This window comes from Astyanax mexicanus, chromosome 15, assembly GCF_023375975.1.
Source record: "Astyanax mexicanus isolate ESR-SI-001 chromosome 15, AstMex3_surface, whole genome shotgun sequence".
NCBI lineage: Eukaryota > Metazoa > Chordata > Actinopteri > Characiformes > Acestrorhamphidae > Astyanax > Astyanax mexicanus.
The window spans coordinates 7,865,001-7,887,237 of NC_064422.1; the positions used below are offsets into that span (position 1 = coordinate 7,865,001).

General features: G+C 40.9%; 1 protein-coding gene across 2 annotated transcripts in view; it reads left to right on the forward strand.

Moving 5' to 3' along the window:
- The window catches only part of usp22 (ubiquitin specific peptidase 22), a 43,941-nt gene extending 22,112 nt beyond the window's left edge, over positions 1–21,829 (forward strand). Inside the window, exons 3-13 of one of the 2 annotated variants that reach the window (XM_022669327.2) lie at positions 4,951–5,064; positions 6,134–6,235; positions 12,376–12,542; positions 13,092–13,239; positions 14,842–14,944; positions 15,764–15,919; positions 16,020–16,146; positions 16,233–16,324; positions 17,226–17,288; positions 17,408–17,557; positions 18,649–21,829. In XM_022669327.2, the coding sequence (XP_022525048.1) occupies positions 4,951–5,064; positions 6,134–6,235; positions 12,376–12,542; positions 13,092–13,239; positions 14,842–14,944; positions 15,764–15,919; positions 16,020–16,146; positions 16,233–16,324; positions 17,226–17,288; positions 17,408–17,557; positions 18,649–18,691 (1,265 nt within the window). In that variant the 3' untranslated portion in view covers positions 18,692–21,829. Of the gene's footprint in view, positions 1–4,950; positions 5,065–6,133; positions 6,236–12,375; positions 12,543–13,091; positions 13,240–14,838; positions 14,945–15,763; positions 15,920–16,019; positions 16,147–16,232; positions 16,325–17,225; positions 17,289–17,407; positions 17,558–18,648 lie in introns of both variants that reach the window. The other variant, XM_022669326.2, reaches the window with a different exon arrangement.
- Positions 21,830–22,237: the final 408 nt, after the last annotated feature.

Consider the following 22,237-nt stretch of genomic DNA (forward strand, 5'->3'; position numbering starts at 1 on the left):
GCCCTAATTCTCTTCTTTTTTTTTTTTTTGAGGAATCCCATAGTGCAATTGTTCTCAAATTGTTCCTCGCAGCTTGGGGGTATTGGGAAGATGTGTTAGGAGCTGGTGGAGCTTGTGGTAGGTAAACTCTAATATGAAGCCACGTGCTTGAAGTAGGGCTCGGCAATAATTCAGTATTAATATACAGTGCTGTAAAAACACTGTATTTCTCACCTATAGATTTCTTTTCCTTTTTGCTTTTGTTAATAATACTTTTATCATACTTTTTTTATTTACATTAACAAACACAAGATCAAGCAAACTAGAAAAAAATATCAAGCCACAGCACCAAAAAAAAAATAACTGAGGCAAATGAGACCTGCAGTTTTTCAGATGTGTTTCTAAATTCTTTTGTGAATCCTCCTGGATGAGCTGTTCATGCCCTTTTGGAGTAATGCTTTTTAAAGCCACTGTTCTCTTTAATTGCTCTGATAAGTTAGCTAACGGAATCCTGTGCTGACAGACTTCACACTAGGAGTGATTATGGGGGGAGAGCACAATCTTCTGTTCCCATCCAGAGAGCATTGCCAATTGTGCGCTCTCGTACCGCTGATCATCAGATCTTAGTGATGGCGGCACTCAAAGCCCTTTTCATATTGATATCGGAATTATATGGTATCGAACAAAATTTAATATGATATGTTTTTATAACCTAACCTTGCTTTAAACTTTATTTCTGATCTGTCTGGTGAGTTGCTTGGTCTTTAATGATGCTGTTTGTTCAACAAACCACTGAGGCCTTCGCAGAACAATTGTATTTATGCTAAAACTAAAGTACTAATTAAGACTTCTGTAGGCAATTGATTGCACTTGATTGTATTTAGGGGCTGAATACCTTTTGCCTGTCACACTTTTCAAATTTTTATTTGATTAAAACTTTGAAAACCGTGCATCTTTTTCGGTCACTTTCTCTATTATCTGCTACTTCGGGTTGGTCTATCACTTAAAATCTCAATAAAATAAAAACTAATTAAATACATTGTAGTTGTAAGCTGACAAAATGTGAAAAAGTTTAAGGATTATGAATACTTTTGCAATCTGCCGTAGCTCAAGAATAGCAAATCGTAAAGAGCTTCATGGAATGTGTTTCCAGGGGCGAGCAGCTCCATCCAAGCCTTACATCTCTAAATGCAATGCAGGAGAGCGCATACTTTACACAGTATAGTGTATCTTTCCGATCAATAAATATATAATTACGTATCCGCTTCAGTATTGCACACCTCGCATCTAATCACTTGTCTGCTGCTTATTTGTTTATATATTGATTATTTATTTATCTTCTGGTGATGGTTCTGATTTCTGATGTAGGTTTAAAGAAGGACCTTAGGACCTTTTTTTTTTTTTTAAAGACCCCCTGTCATGTAGAACGAAGCAAGGCTCTTCGTATGTGTGGTGTGGTGTGTGTGGTGGTGGTGGTGTTGGGTTGGCTCATTCACAGTTGTCAGGCTTGATCTTGGTGTTCTTTTTCGCTTTCTTCTGCTCCGGTTTCCATGGTTACCTAAAGGCCTGCAATGCTGTTGGGTTATTCTAGTCATGTGTGTGAGTGTGTGGTGAGAGCCCCCCCCCCCCCCCCCCCCCAAAACACACACCAAAGCCTCTCCTCACCATTTAAAGGTGTAATACGAGCGAGCGTTAGGTCACTGGGCAGGTGGCAGGTGTCAGGGCGTGTTTAATGCTGCCGCTCGCCGCTCCCGCTGGGTTTCAGCAGACGCAGCTCCTTGTTAAGTTCTCCCAGTCAGGCTGCTTGTTAACGCCCCGCTGCCTGAGCATGATTTCATTCCTGGGCATGTGCACAGAGCCTGCAGGATGCTTTCTGATGTGTATGTGAACACTTAATCCCACAGTTCTGCTGAATACTGTATTCCTACCTTAAAAAGATATGGTTTGATGCCTATATATATATATATATATACTATTTTCACCTAAAATTAATAATTGGGACTGTCACTGTAATGTGATGGAGGTGAACTAAATAGGGCATGCCAGTGTTTTGACCTTTTCATAACCTTCATAAGACCAAATGTGTACAGACAACATACACATATCATATCAAGCATTATTCTGCTATAAAAAAATCAGCGATTAATTAATCTCAGTAAACAGTAAGCATCTGCACGAACACACTGTAGTCCATACTGCTGTGTTTGGCTGTTTGATAGCATTGAGTCGTAGCTGAATTGTGATGATGATAAGAGTTTAATAACTAGAGACCGGAGTGAACTATAGCCATAATCTACATATCATATATTAAATGTCAAACCCCAGTTTGATCTTTTATCTGTTTCTCAAACCCCATACATGAATTCAGCTCAAAAATACAGAAAACGTTGCCATTTAGCTGTTAGCCATTATGTTTAATCCACCTTTTTGGGCTTCATAATAAAAGTCCAAATGTTAGATTGTATTAATGAAAAGATAGATCTTTTTTTTATTATTTTAAACTATTTTATTTTATTTGGACTTTGCTAAGTAAATCTTTGATCAAAAAATGGTAAAATATCTCAATTTGGATAATAATTATTTTTAAGCATTTTAAGGGCTGGTCTATTTTATTATTACAGAGAAATGTATTTAATAAATAAAATAAAACAATTCCTGGCATGTGTAAGAATCTTTTATAAAAGTTTCAATCAATTTATTATAGGGAACATGGTTCCGATCAGTCAGTAGCGCACCTGTTTTTTTTTTGCCAAGATAGCAATACGCAAGAAATTTACATAAACGCACTATTCTTCCAGACCACCACGCCCACCGGCGTAGATATTTTTGTAAGCATCTTTGCTATTTAAAAGATGCAAACGCAAGGCAAAGTAATATACTGTTATGTAATATACTGCAATGAGCATCGCAACGTAAAATAGATCTCCTTATGATAAAAAGCTTGTGAAACACAAAGCTGAAGAATACAATAAGCAGATGCTTCACTGTTAGCCACACTAGCATTTATTTGGAGAAGTCATCTCCTCTAAAGGCACCAGGCACCTGTGTTATCAGGTTGGCATGAGCAGACGCTGGTCCACTTCCCCTCACCTGCAGGTGTTCGGCGCGTGTGTGGGGAAACGGACTTTCAGCATGTTGCTATGGGAACAAAAGCACATGTATCTTCACTGCTGGAACATGGTGTAGGGATCCGATTAGAAGAGCTACACTTTACATTACACAGGCTTTCTCCTCCCATTAACCCTCCCTGTAAACAACTGACAGAACATCAACCCGAATACCAGTAACCAACCATCACACCTGACCTTCAGAGAGTCCAGACCTTCATATGCAGCACAGTGACCAAATGAGAAGAGACCAAAAATGGAAGCTGAATTTACATTGTAGCTTTTGGCTTAATAATAACCAAAACAAAAATGTAAAGATGCAATTTCCATTAGTGGTTTGTAGGCGGCCCACAGGCCAGATATGGCCTGAAAGCATGAAACATCTGGCCTGTGAGGTTGTTTTAACTATAATGAACGATAATGGAAAAAAAAATAAATAAATAAAATGCTCCTGTGGAGAGCTTTTGTTTATAATCCTCCCCTGTCTCTCTCTCTTTAGCGCTTGGTGTGACTTTAGTTTCAACCTGTTCTCGTTTTTCCCCTCGTTCTTGTGCAACTTATCTCCCTATAAGGGCGGTTTTTCCCGGCTGTGTACCAATTCACTAGTCAGGGCAGCGGTAGTGTATTTGATTGCGACCCTGGCAACACATGTTTGATACCACATGAGGAGTGGTGTGTTTATTTATTATTTTTTTCCTTTCTTCTTGAGTTTACCTGCTTTGAATTCAATTGTTCTGCAATTGTGTTCAACAACCCTTTGGGCTGGAGAGCTACTAGTCTGTAGCATTACACTATATTTTCCAAAACAGAATTTTATTTTTGTGGCCCGCCACGTAATGACTTAATATCTTAAATTAATATCTTAATTAAACTTAATTGCTGACCCCTGGTCTAATCGCTTATAACATCTCTTTCCACAGTAAATTCATCAGAAAACTACCTGCTCTGATCAGACATGAGCTCATGAAAATAATAGTTAGGTTTTGCAGTAGGAGAATGGAAGTCCAGTGCAAATATTATAGGCAATTGCATTCAGGTTACCAGACGAGTCCCATAACCGTCACAAAGCTCTCTGGTGTTTTTTTTTTTTTTTTCTTTTTTTTTTAAATACATATTACATATTTTTATAACTTTTTACATTTGTGTTCACTTCTACAGACATGTTATCAGTTGTTTAAACTTCCCTGTCTATAGTTCCCTTCCCCTCTGACAGTGTTACAAGCAATCTGATTGGCTCTGTGTTGAAAGGCATGACTTTATCTGCAATCAGACTCTGCTCTGCACATACAGCTTGTTAGGGTCTCTGGGTTTTTGTTGGTTTTCTATTGGTCAGCTATGGTACTGAGTTATATATATATATATATATATATATATATATATATATATATATATATATATATATATATATATATATATATATATATATATATATATTAACATTTTAGCCAGTCACACAAGGAGCAATGCTTCAAAAAGATTAATTAAAGGTTAATTGTGAGTTTAAAAATGTGTAATTGCTATGTTAAACTATTATATTGTCAATATTTTGTGGCATGTAATTATTGTCTAAAAATGACAATAACTTGTGTTTATCTCAGTTATTTCTGGGATGATCTACTGTCCACTCTAAAACTGTTACTGTGACGAGTCTACATGTGATCTAATGAACCCTCGTGTTCTCTTGGCCTTCATTCTTTACATCGTACAAATTTAGTCCACTATGTACAAAAACTGAGAATATAGACCAAGCTTATTTTTTTAACATGGTTCTCCTTCCCTATCTCTCTCTCTGTCATTTTTTCTCTCTCTCTCTCTCTCTCTCTCTCTCTCTCTCTCTCTCTTCTTTTCTCTTTCTCTCTCTCAGCTATAGACCTTTTGTACGGTGGAATTTACTGCTTCGTGTGCCAAGACTACATATACGATAAAGACATGGAACAGATTGCCAAAGAAGAACAAAGGAAAGCGTGGAAATTGCAAGGTAATGACTTTTGGAAATCCCTAATGCAGGTCTTTGGGTTGTATAATGTGGCATGGCTGCAGAGCTCATAGACTGTATATAGCTGGACAGAGCATCGTCTCTCAAAAGTGAAGCCACCACAGGTCGGGCGCCCCCTGCTGTTCGGCTGCAGAAAGCTGTGTAACTCCACCCATCCCCATAGGTTTCAATGGCAAAACAGACAACTCTCAATCACGTTTTTTCTAATATACTGTAATTCTACCTCCTTTATTTAAATGCAGCAGCTAGTGTAACCTCTGCTTATATTGTCAATTTTTTATATCCCCACAGAATTCGGTTTTTAAAACGTTATTCAGCTCTATTCAAAAAAGGTGTGGTTATTGTAAAAGGGGCTGGTTATGGGCGGGACCAATAACAGACCGTCAGCTCCGCTCCGGCCCGCTCTGCAGTCTGTGACCGCGAGGCAGCCCTTAGGGGCGGGGTTATTCAAATGAGTAGGCTGTCTCTACACAGTCTTTCTCCCTCCTCTGGCCTCTACTGCGCAGACTCGGGTTTCAGGATCACCAACATGGCGGAAGACTTTGGCTTCATTTTCATTGAATGAATGGGAACGGAGACACGGCGTCCATCTTTTTTTACAGTCTCTGGCAGAGCTTAAACAGGAACACTGCAGCTGGTACGGACTTGACTGGGGAATGCCTGACTGTTTGGAGTCAATGGACATATTATACTTAATGTTTTTTCATTGTGTAGCAGTTCTTAGTTCGCATTGGTTTGTCTTATTTATCATATATTACACAGTTATTACATAATCAATTGGATCATTTTATATAATTTTCTTTAAATTAGTTTTAATAGTTATTAAATTAGTATTGCATATTTGTAAGGAAGCACAGGGCGAGCATGTTTCTGTCAGTTTGTTAACATAAACAATGATATTCCACATTGTGTGTATATATAATTATATAGGTTCAGTGTAATATTTATAAATGATTTATGTAAGACTCCATATTATTAAAGTTTTAGGTTTGTAAAGCTGTCCAGCAGTGTGTAGGTGTACAACTAACTTTACTTTTATGTTGAATTTCAGGTATTGGAGAGAAATATTCTACGTGGGAACCCACCAAGCGAGAACTGGAGCTGCTTCGACACAACCCGAAACGACGGAAAATAACCGCAAACTGCACCATAGGTTAGAACCTGGATAATGCAGTGCTTTCTAGAATATCACTAATGTTTGTAGCGTTGTTATTATAATTTACTTGTTTGACCCATCATTCTATGAGTAATAGCACAGGATGAAGCCTAGCTACTGTGCCCAGTAGTAAAATACTGTGATGAAGTAATAGAGAAATAATTTAATTTTATTTAATTTAAGATTAAATTACAATTATTCAGTCTGCACATACTAATGTGTTCACTTGTTATAAAATGCACAAAGAAACACAATTATTTGCAATACACTTCAAAAAGTAATGTGGGTGATCATGCTTATTTTTACAAAGTAATGTGATAAGCTTCATGAATTTCACTAAGTAAAAAGATTTTTAATTAACCACAGCTATTTAAGACAGCGATTCTCAACACCAAGTTATATGATTTATTTGGAATTTAACAGCACAAAATAATGCAATTATTTATGATTATCTGCACTAGGTAGTTTGAGTAATTATAAATTACTACACAAATATAATTAATTGTAATTGTATATTGTAATAAATTTATGGTTAACTGCGCAAAGTAAGGTGAATAACCTGTAACAGTTTAGAATTGGGCATTTAGCCTACAGCAGTTCAGCCCCACCCATTCAGTAACAGGCGAGCTGACTTATTTTTCTGCTGAACAGATAATCACTGAGCTTCAGTAAGGTTGCTAACCATAGCTACGTAATTTATCACCACCACTAGCGTAATAGAGACAGACATTTTGGACACTGTAGCTGATCGGTGAATATGTACGTTTCAGAGTAAGAGTCACAGTGTGGTATCTGGGAAGCAATAGGTGAGGCAGAAAACTCTATCCAGTGTTTGGAGATTAAGCTCCTGTATCTATTTCACACACTTGCTCAAAATGATTACTGATTGATCCTTTAAAGAAGCTGATTGCATCAATGAAAAGGGGTGTTTATATACAGCTCTGAAAAAAAAAATAGTTTGAGAGTTTGCTATTTATAGGTATATGTTTAAGTAAAGTTAACATTGTTGTTTTATTCTATAAACCACAGACAACATTTCTCCCAAATTACAAATAAAATTAGTTTTTTAGAGCATCTATTGGCAGAAAATAAGAAATGGCTGAGATAACAAAAAAAAGTTCAGAAATCAATATTTCTGGTTTTTAATGACAGTTTTCATGCATCTTGGCATGTTCTCCTCCACCAGTCTTACACACTGCTAGTTTAATCAGTTCAGTTTGGTTTGATGGTTTGTGATCATCCATCTTCCTCTTGATTACATTCCAGAGGTTTTTAATTTGGTAAAATCAAAGAAACTCATCATTTTAAGTGGTCTCTTATTTTTTTCCCCAGAGCTGTATATTTGGACAAATAATGTAATGAGAATATAAGTTATGAATTCATACAGGCTGTGTACCTCTCTCTCTCTCCTCTCTCAGTACAGTCAGTGGGAGAGTGTGAGCTGTGCATTTTAATCTGTTATAGATGAGTTTGCACTCGGGGTGAATGTGAGGAGATTGCAGATCATAGAGAAAACACTGCTGTCCTTCCTTGACCATCAGACCTCACCAGAGAAAGAGAGAGAGAGTGAGAAAAAGAAAGAGGGAGAGAGTGAAAAAGAGAAAAAGAACTGCATGCAGCTCTCTCTCTTTCTCTCTCTCTCTCTCTCTCTCTCTCTCTCTCTCTCTCTCTCTCTCTCCCATACGTCTCTTAAAGCACAGTGGTGAAGCAGGTGTTTGGATCATGGTGATGTGAATGCTGTCTGTGTTTAAACAGTGGTGCAGATGTTCTGCAGTGGAGCAGCTCTCTGGTGCAGGTAGCTGCTGTGTGAATGAGAGAGGCTGAGCTCTGCAGTTATGGGGAGCTGTGGGTGTCAGGGTGAATGTGAAACAGACTGCTGAGGGACTGCAGGACTGGAACGGACTGTGAAACAGTGGAGGAGGAGGAGCTGAATCAATCTAACTCTCCTCGAAAGCTGATTAGCCCCGCCCTTTCAGCATACAGCACCATAGATCTGACCATTCAACCTACAGGTGCTGGTCAACGAATTAGAATAATTTGAAATAGTGCAATCATGAAATTCTTTGAATGCATTTTTTGTGCAGAAAGCAAATCAGGTGTTCATCGCACCTGTCCTACTCGTTAGACTAATCACAGAACTCGTTACCTGGAAAAAAATTTGCTCAGCTGAGCTTTCCAAAAGGCCCATTTAGGCCATTTAACTGTGACACTGTTGTTTTATTGAATTAGAATAATGGAGAAACCGTTTCATTGAATTAGAATAAATGCTCGAATTTTTGTTTTCTGTGAAGAGTGTTCACTGTGCAGTATAAAGTCAGGATTGAGTAGAATTTCTAAGTTGTAAAATCAATCATGGGTAAGCAGCGCGACCTCTCAACCGGAATAGTGGCTCAAATTCAAGCCCTTCGCCAACAAGGCTTGACCCAAACTAAAATTGCTGAGCAGCTCGGCATCAGCCAGTCTTCCGTCTGCAAAGCTCTCAAGAAAAACTGCAGCAAGCGCACCAACTGTTCCGGCGTCCGAAAAACTTCTGCTCGCGACAACAAGCAGCTGAGAAAGATCGCAGTCAGCAACCGGTTCAAGTCCACTTCCGAGCTCACCGACTTGTGGAACAAGCAGACCGGCGCTGACGTCTCCAGATCAACCACTTACCGTCGTCTGCGCGAACTCGGCTTCAAATCTCGCGTTCCAGCAGTAAAACCGATGCTGAACAAGAAACAAATGGAGAAACGGCTGAAGTGGGCCAAAGAACACGGCGAGTGGACTGCTGAAGACTGGCAGAAAGCGGTCTTCAGTGACGAATCACGCTTCTGCATCTCCTTCGGTGACCAAGGTCCTCGTGTCTGGCGTCGTGGTGGCGAAACCTACAACCACGAGTGCGTGAAAAGATCCGTCAAGTTTCCCCAGAGCGTTATGGTCTGAGGATGCATGTCCGCTCGAGGCGTAGGGAAACTCTGCTTCCTCAAGAAGACTGTCAATGCTGCCTTATATCAAGATGTTCTGGAAACGTTCCTGATTCCGACTGTTGAGGAACAGTTCGGCGAAGAAGACTTCATATTTCAACAGGATCTTGCACCGGCTCATGCGGCAAAGTCGAACAAAGATTGGTTCACTAAAAAAACTGCTTGAAGTTTTGGCATGGCCGGCCAACTCGCCTGACCTCAATGTCATTGAAAACCTTTGGGCCATCGTCAAGCGGAAAATTCGCGACAGAAAGCCTACTACGCTGGACCATCTGAAGCAGAACATCGCCACTGCCTGGGAAGCTGTGAGTGCGGAAACTTGCGACAAGCTGGTCAAATCGATGCCGCGGAGACTTCAGGCAGTCATACAAGCCAAGGGGGCAGCCACAAAATACTGAGAAAGTGATGATTGTAATTATAATAAAAATTATTCTAATTCAATGAAACGGTTTCTCCATTATTCTAATTCAATAAAACAACAGTGTCACAGTTAAATGGCCTAAATGGGCCTTTTGGAAAGCTCAGCTGAGCAAATTTTTTTCCAGGTAACGAGTTCTGTGATTAGTCTAACGAGTAGGACAGGTGCGGTGAACACCTGATTTGCTTTCTGCACAAAAAATGCATTCAAAGAATTTCATGATTGCACTATTTCAAATTATTCTAATTCGTTGACCAGCACCTGTATAGCAGTTCAGCCTCACCTATACTACAGGCTTTCAGCCTGCAGGAGATAAGCCTTGTACGTTATATCTACAGCAGTTTAGCTCCACCCATTTAACCTCCAATAGTTTTGCCCTAGCTATTCAGCCTACAGCAATTTAGCCCCACCTATAAAGCTTAACACGGTTTTGCCCCACCCATTCAGCCCACAACATGTTAGCCCCACCCGTTCAATCTATAACAGTTTAGCCCCACCTATTTGGCCTACAGCAGTTTAGCCCCACCCATTCAGCCTACAGCAGTTTAGACTCCTACCCATTTAGCCTACAACACTTAAGCCCCACCTATAAAAGCAGTTAAAGCAGTTTAGCTCTGCTCATTTAGCCTACAGCAGTTTAGCCCCACCCATTTAGCCTACAACACTTAAGCCCCACCTATAAAAGCAGTTTAGCCCCACCCATTCAGCCTACAGCAGTTTAGCCCCACCTATAAAAGCATTTAAAGCAGTTTAGCTCTGCTCATTCAGCCTACAGCAGTTTAGCCCCTCCTTTTCAACCTTCAACAGGTTAGCCCCACCCATAGATTTTAAAGCAGTTTAGCCAAACTATTCATCCTTTGGCAGATTAGCCCCACCTATAAATCTTAAAGCAGTTTAGCCCCTCTTATTCAACCTACAGCAGTTTAGCTCCGCCCATAGAGCTTAAAGCAGTTTGGCCCCTTCCATTCAGCACACAACAGTTTAGCCCCTCCTATTTAACCTACAGCAGTTTAGCCCCACTCAAAAAGCTTAAAGCAGTTTAGCCCCACCTATAAAAGCATTTAAAGCAGTTTAGCTCTGCTCATTCAACCTACAGCAGTTTAGCCCCGCCCATAGAGCTTAAAAAAGTTTGGCCCCTTCTATTCAGCACACAACAGTTTAGCCCCTCCTATTTAACCTACAGCAGTTTAGCCCCACTCAAAAAGCTTAAAGCAGTTTAGCCCCACCCATTAGGCCTAAAGCAATTTTGCCCCTCCTATTTGATCTACAGCACTTTAGCCCCCCCTATTCAACCTACCATGGTTTATCCCTGGACATAGAGATTAAAGTAGTTTAACACTGCTCAATCAGCCTGCTACAGTGTAGCCCCTCCTATTTAGCCTGTAGCAGTTTAGCTACAACTATTTACCCTTCAGCAAATTAACCCCACCCATACTGCCTACAGCGTTTTATCCGCTTCCATAAGGCCTAAAGTTTTTTGGCTGTTTCCATTCAGTCTACAGCAAAATAGCCCTGACCGTTTAGCCGACAGACTGATCCTGCTGTTTGATGTTGGATTTGATTATTCTTTTGTTTAAAAATTAGTTTAAATTCTGCTGACAGACAAAAGTTTTTTTATGCTTTTAATCTGTTTCCACAGCTGGTTGTTCTCTGATGTGTCTTCTGGTTATACAGATCTAGGCTGAGATGTTCCCCCTCCTTGTAAACTGCAATGTAGTGTGGTTCTTATTAATTTTTCTTTCTGATTTTCTTTTTCTGTCTCCGTCTTAGCAGAGCAGGTGCTCACAGCAGGCACAGCAGGACCCCTTGTTTTCCTTCCCCACCACCCCCACCACCTCCTCCTCCTACTCGCTCCTTTAACTGGAAGGCTGAGTCGGAGCAGATGTCTGAGAGCTGTAGGGCTGGAAAGAGGCCAGAGAACACCGTTTAGCCTCTCAGCGAGAGTCTGGCCTTCACTCTGCCTCAAGTGCTCTCGTCCCAAACCCCACAGGCCACTTGTTTCTTAGTGCACTAGTTAGTGCTTAACTGTCCAGGTGTAGCTCCTTTTCACACATAACAGTCATGACTGGACATGACTGGAGTGCATTGAAGGCCACCTTTACTCTATTGTCAAAATGTATATGTTTCTCAGTGTTGGTTGATGCAATATCCAGTAATTCCGATATTCACGATGAACAGTTTAGCACCGACCTTGGTGTATATAATCACATGCTAAAAGAGCTGGGTGATATGGGAAAAAAAATATTATATCAAGATAATTAAAGATGTTTTCACAATGTATATTATTTATCGTGTTTTGGCACATAGACAAAATGTATCAGCAGTTTTCTGTATTCAGTGGGCGTGGCCTGTACAGATTTACAGGACTGGGCATTTAGCCCCACCTATTCAGCTTCCAACAGTTACAAAGCCATGATACCAATTTTTTTAGCCGTACTGGACCAGACAAAACTTTCTGTGCAATCCCCAGGTGGCTGCTAGGGTGTTGTTAGCAGTGGCTATAATATTCCAGGTGGTTGCAAGGGTGTTGCTTACTGGTTGTTATCTGATTTATGGGTGTGTATACACAGAAGCCTTCTGTGGATTCTGTGGAAAACTGCCAAATTTTTCTGTTTCAGCTGAACCCAGTTCAGTTTGATTACCTCATTAACGGAGTGTGTGGTGAAGAGCCAGTTGGTTTAATTATCTCTCTCTCTCTCTCTCTCTCTCTCTCTCTCTCTCTCTCTCTCTCGTGTCTTTATGTCTTAATTTCTCAGGTCTGAGGGGTTTGATAAACCTGGGCAACACCTGCTTCATGAACTGTATTGTTCAGGCTCTGACCCACACTCCGCTGCTGAGGGACTTCTTCCTGTCCGACAGGCACAAGTGCGAGATGCAGGCCAACTCCTGCCTGGTATGTGAGATGTCTCAGCTCTTTCAGGAGGTGAGTTTAAATAAACAAAATACAATAAATGATTAATAAACAAAAGGTGTGAAAAGAAGTAGAAACACTTGTAAGTAAATGGCACTGGTCTGCAGAGTGGAGCAAGTGTCTAAGTGTGTTAGCATTGTTATCTGGAGGCTATAGTGAGTTAGATTTCCAGTGATGCCACAGTTATCAGTTAAGTACCAAGAGGGCATAACTGTCATTTCTCTCTCTGAATGGGTAGGATGGTCCTCCCTCTCCCCCTCCATCATCTAGCATGGGAGATATTATTCAGCATTGGTGTTCGTTTATTGACGAACTAGAAATAGCAGTTTGTGTTCTCCTCCAAGCGTGTTGAGCTTCAGTGGAGGTGTTCTACTTGCAGTTTGATGTGGTAGATGTGATATAGCTTGTTGTGCTTTTATCCTTTTAGGGGAATGAAAATAATTAATTTTCATAGAAATTATTAAACTGGTAGAAAATCCAAAATAATATAACACTGACCAGGTTGACATTTTTGTACAGATATGTGGGTGATTATGCATATATTCTCTTTCTCTCTCTCAGTTCTACTCGGGCCACCGCTCCCCCCACATTCCCTTCCGGCTGCTGCACCTGGTTTGGACACATGCTCGCCACCTGGCCGGTTATGAGCAGCAGGACGCTCACGAGTTCCTCATCGCCGCTCTAGATGTCCTGCACCGCCACTGCAAAGGTAGCAATGCCCCCACAGCAAGATGCTCATACAGAGCTGAGGGGTTTTGTTGTATGTAGATTAGCTGCTTTAATGCTAGAGTAGTAAGCGCACAGAGAGAAAAAATAAGACTTGCATAGGATTTTGGTATTGTCTTAACATTTTTAATACCTGTACCTACACCCAAACAATATCTTTTTTTAAATTGTAAACATACACAATACAAAAAATACAATATTTTTTTTTACAAAATGTATTTTTTTAACAGCCTGCATGAGTGATCTCATTCTCACTGTCATCATAAATACTGAATGTCACCAAAGCATATTACTGGATGTAGTTCAGTTTTTAAGAGTTCTTTCAAAGAAATATCAGCAAAATTTAATTATATTTATATTAGTGGTGTCAATGACTTAAAAATGAGTTATAGTTATGCATAATGCCAATTCCCTGTATATTGGGAGGTGACAGTAATAATAGAGTAGTGTGCTGTAGGTCTGGCAGCCTAGAGCCTTTTTTACTGTATTATAATATCTCAGGGTACAAGAGGCTCGGGGGGGGTTGTGTGAATGAGAGGTGGACTGAGTGAGTGAGAGATCGGCGGAGCGAGTGAATGATGGGCGGAGCAAGTGAGAGATTGGCGGAGCGAGTGAGAGATGAACTGAGTGAGTGAGAGATCGGCGGAGCGAGTGAATGATAGGCGGAGCGAGTGAATGATAGGCGGAGCGAGTGAATGATAGGCGGAGCGAGTGAATGATAGGCGGAGCGAGTGAGAGATGGGCGGAGCGAGTGAGAGATGGGCGGAGCGTGTGAGAGATGGGCGGAGCGTGTGAGAGATGGGCGGAGCGTGTGAGAGATGGGCGGAGCGTGTGAGAGATGGGCGGAGCGTGTGAGAGATGGACTGAGCCAGTGAGAGATGGACTGAGCCAGTGAGAGATGGGCGGAGCGTGTGAGAGATGGGCGGGGCGAGTGAGAGAGAGACTGAGCGAGTGAGAGAGGGACTGAGCGAGTGAGAGAGGGACTGAGCGAGTGAGAGATGGGCGGAGCGAGTGAGAGATGGGCGGAGCGAGTGAGAGATGGGCGGAGTGAATAAAAGGGACAGGCAGAGCGCGTGAGAGAAAGAGGAAGCGCGAATGAGCTGGAGATTGAGAGAGAGTGCGAGTAAATGAGAGAGAGAGAGAGCAAGCCCCGAGAGACTTCAGCACAGTGGTGGTGTGGCGACCATGTCTCTGTGCACGCTCTACTTTTCTGGGTGTTGGAGTGACATTGTGGTTCTCTTCCCCATCAGATCAGGTCTATTTGGAGTCCAAAGTTTTAACAAGTTGCTAGCAACACTTAGCAACCATTTAGCAACATTCTCGCAACCAAATTGGGATACCATAGCAGCCACTTGGAATAATCTAGCAAGCTTAAGGAATGCATAGTAACTCCAGTATAGTAACTCCTTAGTAACAACCACATATCATCCATCTAGCAGTTAATTCCATCAACCAGTCACCTAGCAAAAAGCAGCCACATTGGACACAATGACAACTACAGTGTAACACTTTAGCTTTGGTCTTTAAATAAACTCTTTGTGTTTGTCTCTCTTTCTCTCTCTCTCTCTCTCTGTCCACCAAGGAGACGATAATGGGAAGAAGGCCAACAATCCCAATCACTGCAACTGCATCATTGACCAAATCTTCACTGGCGGCCTCCAGTCTGACGTCACCTGTCAAGTCTGCCAGTAAGACAGCACTGTGTATTGTTGTCTGTGTGTCTGTGTCACTTTTGAGAAAGATCTGTCATTTTCTATACTGTTGTATTGTTATTTAAGGTGTCTTCATGAATGAAGAATTATAAATTCCTATTATTTTATTTAAAAAAGAATAAAAGAGGGAGAAAGCGTTAATAAATGGGTTTTCGGAAAATGGGTATGGAAAGCCTCATATGAATGGGTTAACCTCAGCCTCAGCTGTAAAACTTTAGCTCTGATCAGTAAAGGTTCAGGATTCTCTTTTAGTGTGAGGTACAGATACAGTATAAGGTACAGTATGTACATCATTATTGTAAGTCGCATTGGACAAAAGCATCTGACAAATGTAATGTAATGTAATATTCAGTCAGACTGATTTCAGTTGTTCAGTATATGGTCTAATCACTGCTGCCACCTGCTGTTCAGAAGGCTTCATAAACTCTTTCACTAGTGTATCCCTATCAGTGAGACCTGCTGTGTCACCAATTCCTGACAAGGATTTTTACGAAATCATCCAATGGGGTGGAGGTAGTGGGCTGAAGGTATAAGGTGAACTTAGTGGGTGGAGGTAGTAAGGTGGGCTAGTGGTTTAATGCAGTGGGGTGGATGTAGCAAAGTGGGCTTAGTGAGGTAGAGTTAGTAAGGGTCATTTGGGTGGAGGTATTGGTAGTAAGGTGAGGTTAGTGAGTGGAGGCAGTGAGGTGGGGTTAGTGAGTTGTTGTTTGTTGTTTATGATAAACTCTATAACGGTATAAACCGTTTGTTTGTTTGATTATTTGTTGTTGATTTGTTGTGGTTTTCCTGTTGTAGCGGTGTTTCCACGACGATAGACCCGTTCTGGGACATCAGTCTGGACCTGCCTGGATCCTCCACTCCGTTCTGGCCACTCAGCCCTGGTTCTGACGGCAACGTGAACGGAGAGAGTCACCCCACTGGAGCAACCACACTAACGGACTGCTTACGCAGGTAAACACGCGCACACACACGCGTGCATACACACAATATACACACACACACACACACACATACAGACACTGCAGTAATGCCTTCTGTTCCTCTGCTGCAGGTTTACCCGACCTGAACACTTAGGAAGCAGCGCTAAGATAAAATGCAGCGGTTGTCATAGTTACCAAGAGTCCACCAAACAGCTGACCATGAAGAGGCTTCCCATCGTGGCTTGTTTCCACCTCAAAGTAAGTGTGTGTGCCGGAGTGTGTGTGTGTGTGTCTGTGTCTGTTTCTGAAACAGTGTGTGTAATCATGTCTCTCTCTGTGTTTAGCGGTTTGAGCATTCAGCTAAACTGCGCAGGAAGATCACCACCTACGTCTCCTTCCCCCTGGAACTGGACATGACTCCTTTCATGGCATCCAGGTGAGTGAGAGGGCAGAGCATCATAGACAACACAATGTCTGTCTGAATTCAGGTCTTATACTGCTGATACCATAGACTGTGTATAGCTGGACAGAGCATCGTCCCTCAAAAGTGAAGCCACCACAGGTCAGACGCCCCCTGCTGTTCGGTTGCAGAAAGCAGTGTAACACCACCCATCCCCATAGGTTTCAATGGCAAAACAGACAACTTTTAATCACGTTTTTTTTCCCAATATACTGTAATTCTACCTCCATAATTTAAATGCAACAGCTAGTGTAACCTCTGCTTATATTGTCAAATTTTTATATCCCCACAAAATTCGTTTTTTAAAACGTAATTCAGCTCTATTCAAAAAGGTGTGGTTATTGTAATAGGGCTGGTTATGGGCGGGACCAATAACAGACTGTCAGCTCCGCTCTGCTCCAATCTGCAGCCTGTGACCTCGAGGCAGCCCTCAGGGGCGGGGTTATTTAAATGAGTAGGCTGTCTCTACACAGTCTTTCTCCCTCCTCTGGTCTCTACTACGCAGAATCGGGTTTCAGGATCGCCAAAATGGAACAACACAGAAGATTTTGGCTTCATTTTCATTGAATGAATAGGAACGGCGACACAGCGTCCATCTTTTTTACAGTCTCTGGTTGATACTAATCCACCTTTGTACTATTCACTTTAGGACTACAAGTAGTAATCCACTTTAGGACTACAAGTACTTATCCACTGTAGTACTATAGGTATCAAACCACCTTAGGACTACAAGATTAGTAAATCCACTTTAGTAATGTAGGTATCAATCCACTTTAGGAAGTAGCATATGCCTCTGTTTTGAAATATCTGTCTGCTTTAGTGCTATAAAGACTATGTCACTGTGTTACTGATATTACTGATGTTGTGTGGTTGACAGTAAAGAGAGCCGGATGAATGGACAGTACCAGCAGCCTGTAGACACACTAAACAATGACAACAAGTAAGTGACCCCTGCTGACATCACACACACACACACACACACACTTGTGCACACGCACACTGAAATTTCCACTTTACTATTGGGATCACTGGGATATGTAATTATCAATCTGTCCGCAGGTATGCTCTGTTTGCAGTAGTGAATCATCAGGGCACGTTGGAGAGCGGTCACTACACCACGTTTATCCGCCAGCATAAGGACCAATGGTTTAAATGTGATGACGCCATCATCACTAAAGCCAGCATTAAGGATGTGCTGGACAGTGAAGGGTGAGTTTCACTCTGACCTAAAGCAGATCTTTACTGCACAGCCTGCTGAACAACGACTGATCAGCAGAACCCAGCAGATCTTTTGTTCTGCTAGTTCCAAAAACTTAGCGTTCATTTATTATTAGGAATACTGGCACTGCCACAACTGTTCAATAAACTCACCTGCCCTGACTGGCCACTTTATTAGAAACACCTATCCTCATGTGCGTTCACTCACTGGCCACTTTTAGAAACACCTATATATGCTCACGTTTTTTCTGATCACTGGCCACTTTAAAAGAAACACCTATTTATCCTAATGTACGTCCACTCACTGGCCACTTTATTAGAAACACCTATCTATGCTCATGTTCTTCCGTTTACTGGCCACTTTATTAGAAACACCTACCCCCATATGCTTCCCCTAACTGGCCACTTTATTAGAAACACCTATTCTCATTTTCATGTGTGTCCACTCACTCACTTTATCAAAAACACCTATCTGTCTATCCTAATGTACGTCCATGTGCTTCCATTGACTAGCCACTTTATTAGAAACACCTATCTATCCTAATGTACGTCCACTCATTGGCCACTTTATTACAAACACCTAACCTCACATGCTTCCACTCACTGGCCACTTTATTAGAAACACCTAACCTCACATGCTTCCACTCACTGGTCACTTTATTAGAAACACCTAACCTCACATGCTTCCACTCACTGGCCACTTTATTAGAAACACCTAACCTCACATGCTTCCACTTACTGGCCACTTTATTAGAAACACCTATCTATCCTAATGTACGTCCACTCACTGGCCACTTTATTAGAAACACCTAACCTCACATGCTTCCACTCACTGGCCACTTTATTAGAAACACCTAACCTCACATGCTTCCACTCATTGGCCACTTTATTAGAAACACCTACCCTCATGTGCTTCCATTCACTGGTCACCTTATTAGAAACACAATACAATTTATTATTATTATTATTATTATTATTATTATTATTATGATGATGATGATGATGATGATGATGATGATGATGATGATGATGATGATGATGATTGATTATTATTATTATATTCATTATTTTGTGTTTTGCAGGTACCTGTTGTTTTATCACAAACAGTTCCTCGAATATGAATAATGTCTGAAATCAGATTAGAGGGGAGACCCCTGAAGTGGACCCTGAGAGTGAGGGGGGGTGAAGAGAAGAATCGAGGGTTGAAGAAGTAACACAGCTGAAGCAGAACTCTCTCTCTCTCTCTTTTTGTCTGTCTCACTCGCTCTCTCTCACTCTCCCTCGCACTCTCGCGTGCTCTCTCGTCTTGTGAGTGGTGGAAGTGGAGTAAAGCAGTCAATATTACGCGTTACTTTAATAATCAGAGAGAAGAAGAACCCACAGTGAACCCGTCTGCACTGAGCTCCCAGATCTTCTCAGCCGAAAGCGTGAAGTGAGGGAGAGCCTAGAGCCGGTGGACTCGTCCTTCTTTCTGCTGACCAGCGGGCAGGGGGGAGGGCGTGTCCACTCAGACTCGTGTTTTCCACTCATTCTGTTCTGTCCTCCCTCCTGACCTCAGAGTGACCAAGCATTTCAGGAATCACGGCGACGAGGGAAGATTCCTTTGTTTTAAATCTCTCTCTCTTTTTTTATGGTGTTTGTTGATGCAGAGTTAGTCTGAATGGCAGCAAGAGAAGAACTATGGTATTAAATGTGGTCATTATTGATAGTTTCTTTTTTTTTTTTTAATCATCTGTGAATTTGAGTTTGATACTGTATAACTGTACGTCCGGAACATGCTTCTGTTTCTCCTGTCTCTGATTGGATGAGTGGAGTAGCAGAGCGTGAGTGGGAGGAGCCGTGAGCGAGATCGTTGGGCGCTCTGACGCCGTTCCCCTCGTTCCTCCCGCTTTTCCTTTTCAGTTTAGAGCAGGGAAATATATCATATGTATATTTACATATATTTTTATAAGTCACTGAATTCTTGTTTACGATTCTTGCTCCGCCCTCACACACGCCCCTGTTTGTGTTAATCTGTGATGATAATTTCTTCACTTCTTGTAGAGCAACTCCACCCATTTTCCACAGTTCTCTGCATAATTGTGATGCATAATCTGCATAATTTAGAGTGGGTTTGGTGTGAGACTATTAAAAGCTCTCTCATTCAAAGTTATTACACCAAATTTAAGTTTATTATAATACGTTTCAGAAGGAGTTCGGAAGGTTTTGGGTCTAAAAAGTGTTTTAAAAATTGCATATTATTTAAAATGAAGAGATACATGGTTAAAAATAGTCCTAAGATAAAACCTATTTGTTCAGATTTTCTACTAGTTTACCATCATCAACATTCCAATGAAAACTCATAAGACCAATATGGGTTACTGGTGGGTTTGAGGAAGGTTGTTCCATTTATTTTCATTTATTTTTTATATAAGAATACCATAGCAACCACCTGAGATACCATTGCATCTATCAAACAAATGAATTTTCAGATCTCCCTTGATGTGGTGGTCTGCACAGGCACAGTAGTTATCCCAAGCTGACAATTGTTTGTGCATTATGGAGCCAAACATATTTTGGTCTCTGGTGCAAAGAATACCATAGCAGCCACCTAAGATACCATTGCATCTATCAAACAAAGAAATTCAGCTCTTTCCAAAGCCTGTTTTAATTTCCATAGACTATTAAAAAAAGAGCCCACAAAAGCCCATAACATCCAATCAAATCATCCAATCGATCAAATACCAACAACCCAGTTATCTGTAATCATCCACCTCAGCCAACATACTTATATGGGGCTCAGATGAGTAGAACGTAGCCTAGGTATGTTCCAGTTGTGGGCATGGGCTTCCAGTGGTTTTGCGCATTCTCATGACCCTGATTGGGTCTGTCCTTAAATCTGTATGTGGGGCCAACATGGAACCCGTAAATACAGACCCCATTATAGTTATCTGAGCCCTCAGATTTAGTATCAAAGCTGAATCAGGTTTAATAAAGTATAGACATTATTAATTAGGAGATCAGCCACTGGTTAAAATGTGACTAGGAATACTTTTAATGCTCCACCCACCATCCATTCAAGGATAATTTCCCATCCGGCAACAAAATGAACCAGTCAGCTCACTTCTTAAGTCAACGTGTTGTTTAAAAAGTATGTTTGTTGCTATATTTGTTTTGTATTCAAGGGCGACTGATGCCTATATGCGTATAATTCTACATGCAGCATTTACGTTCTGAGTGGAGGAGGGACAGCATGCTAATGGGGGAGCCTCTCTCTTAATGTGGAGATCTGCCCAAGTGCAGTAGCCACCCTTGAGCTGAAAACGCACATTTCTTGTGCATTATGGAACCAAATGCTGTTCATGATTTTTTTTTAAGTATTTTCAGTAATTTGACTCTTCTAAAAAAGACTTGGACACGACCAATTAAAAATAACTGATTGATTTAGGTTTATTAAGTCAATATTTGTTGTATATTTGTGCTGTGTTTGTGGCAACAAAGTTCACATATGCTTTGTCATAGGTTTGATCCAGAAGTATAATTTGGCCTTTAAGTTCCGAGTGGACGAGGAACAGCGTGCCAGTTCAGAAGCTCTCCTTGATGTGGAGATCTGCACAAGCGCAGTTGCCATCTCAAGCTGATAAATATGTTTGTTTTTTTTCATGTCTTTTGGATATAAGTGCTACAAACTGTTCATAATGTGTTTTTTGACAGATTTCAAATTTCTCTACACTGAACCACAATTTTACACCAAACCCTCACTCGTAATGAGTTCACCTTTAACATTGCATTTAAAAAAAAATGAGAATTCTAATAGTGGGTGGAGTTGTCCTGTAAGAAGCACTGCTGTTTGAACTGTGTGTGTTTCTCATAAGAAGTGAAAGTGTTGATCATGAAGGCGTCTCGTCACGTTTTGCACGGTGGACACCTGGCGTGACATGACTGAGCAGTGTTACCCCCGATACCTGTTGCTCCATTTCTGTGTGTGTGTGTGTGTTTGAGAGAGATTGTGTTTGAGTAGTGTGTGCGCATGCTGGAGTATGCAGTATGTCAGTGCCTGTGTGTGTGTGGCGTTGTCTGTGCGTGTATGTGTGAGTGTGTGTGTGACTGTGAGTGCGTGTGTGTGTACTGAATCAGTACTTAACCTTGGCATGCTGTCTAAACTGGATTGTAAAAGACTGGGGGGGAGGGGGTTTATAAATGTAATGATGTATGTATGTATAGTATGTACGTATGTATCATATGTATGTATGTAAAACAAATCAATGAAAAACTGAAGAAAAACTCTTGTGTGATCTGGTTTGTCTAGGAATTCTGATAAAACTGAGGATACAGTGAGTTTATACAATTTACTGACCTCCATTAGCTGTATAAATGTAAAGCTATATAAAAGTAATATAATGTAATATTTTATCGTATAAAAATATATATGTAATTACAATAATACCAAAAAGTAATGTAATTATAGCTCGATAAGTGATGGGTTGTGATATATGCAATATAAAAATGTAATGCATTATTTAGTAATCAAAAATATTGTAGTATTCTATGATATAGAATTATATACTATGTATCTGTATTTTTTTTTAACTATAAGGTGCACCGGCTTATAGGGCGAACTATCAATTAACGTCTATTTTCATACATAAGGTACACCTGATTATAAGGAGCATTATGTTAGACTAGTAAAGA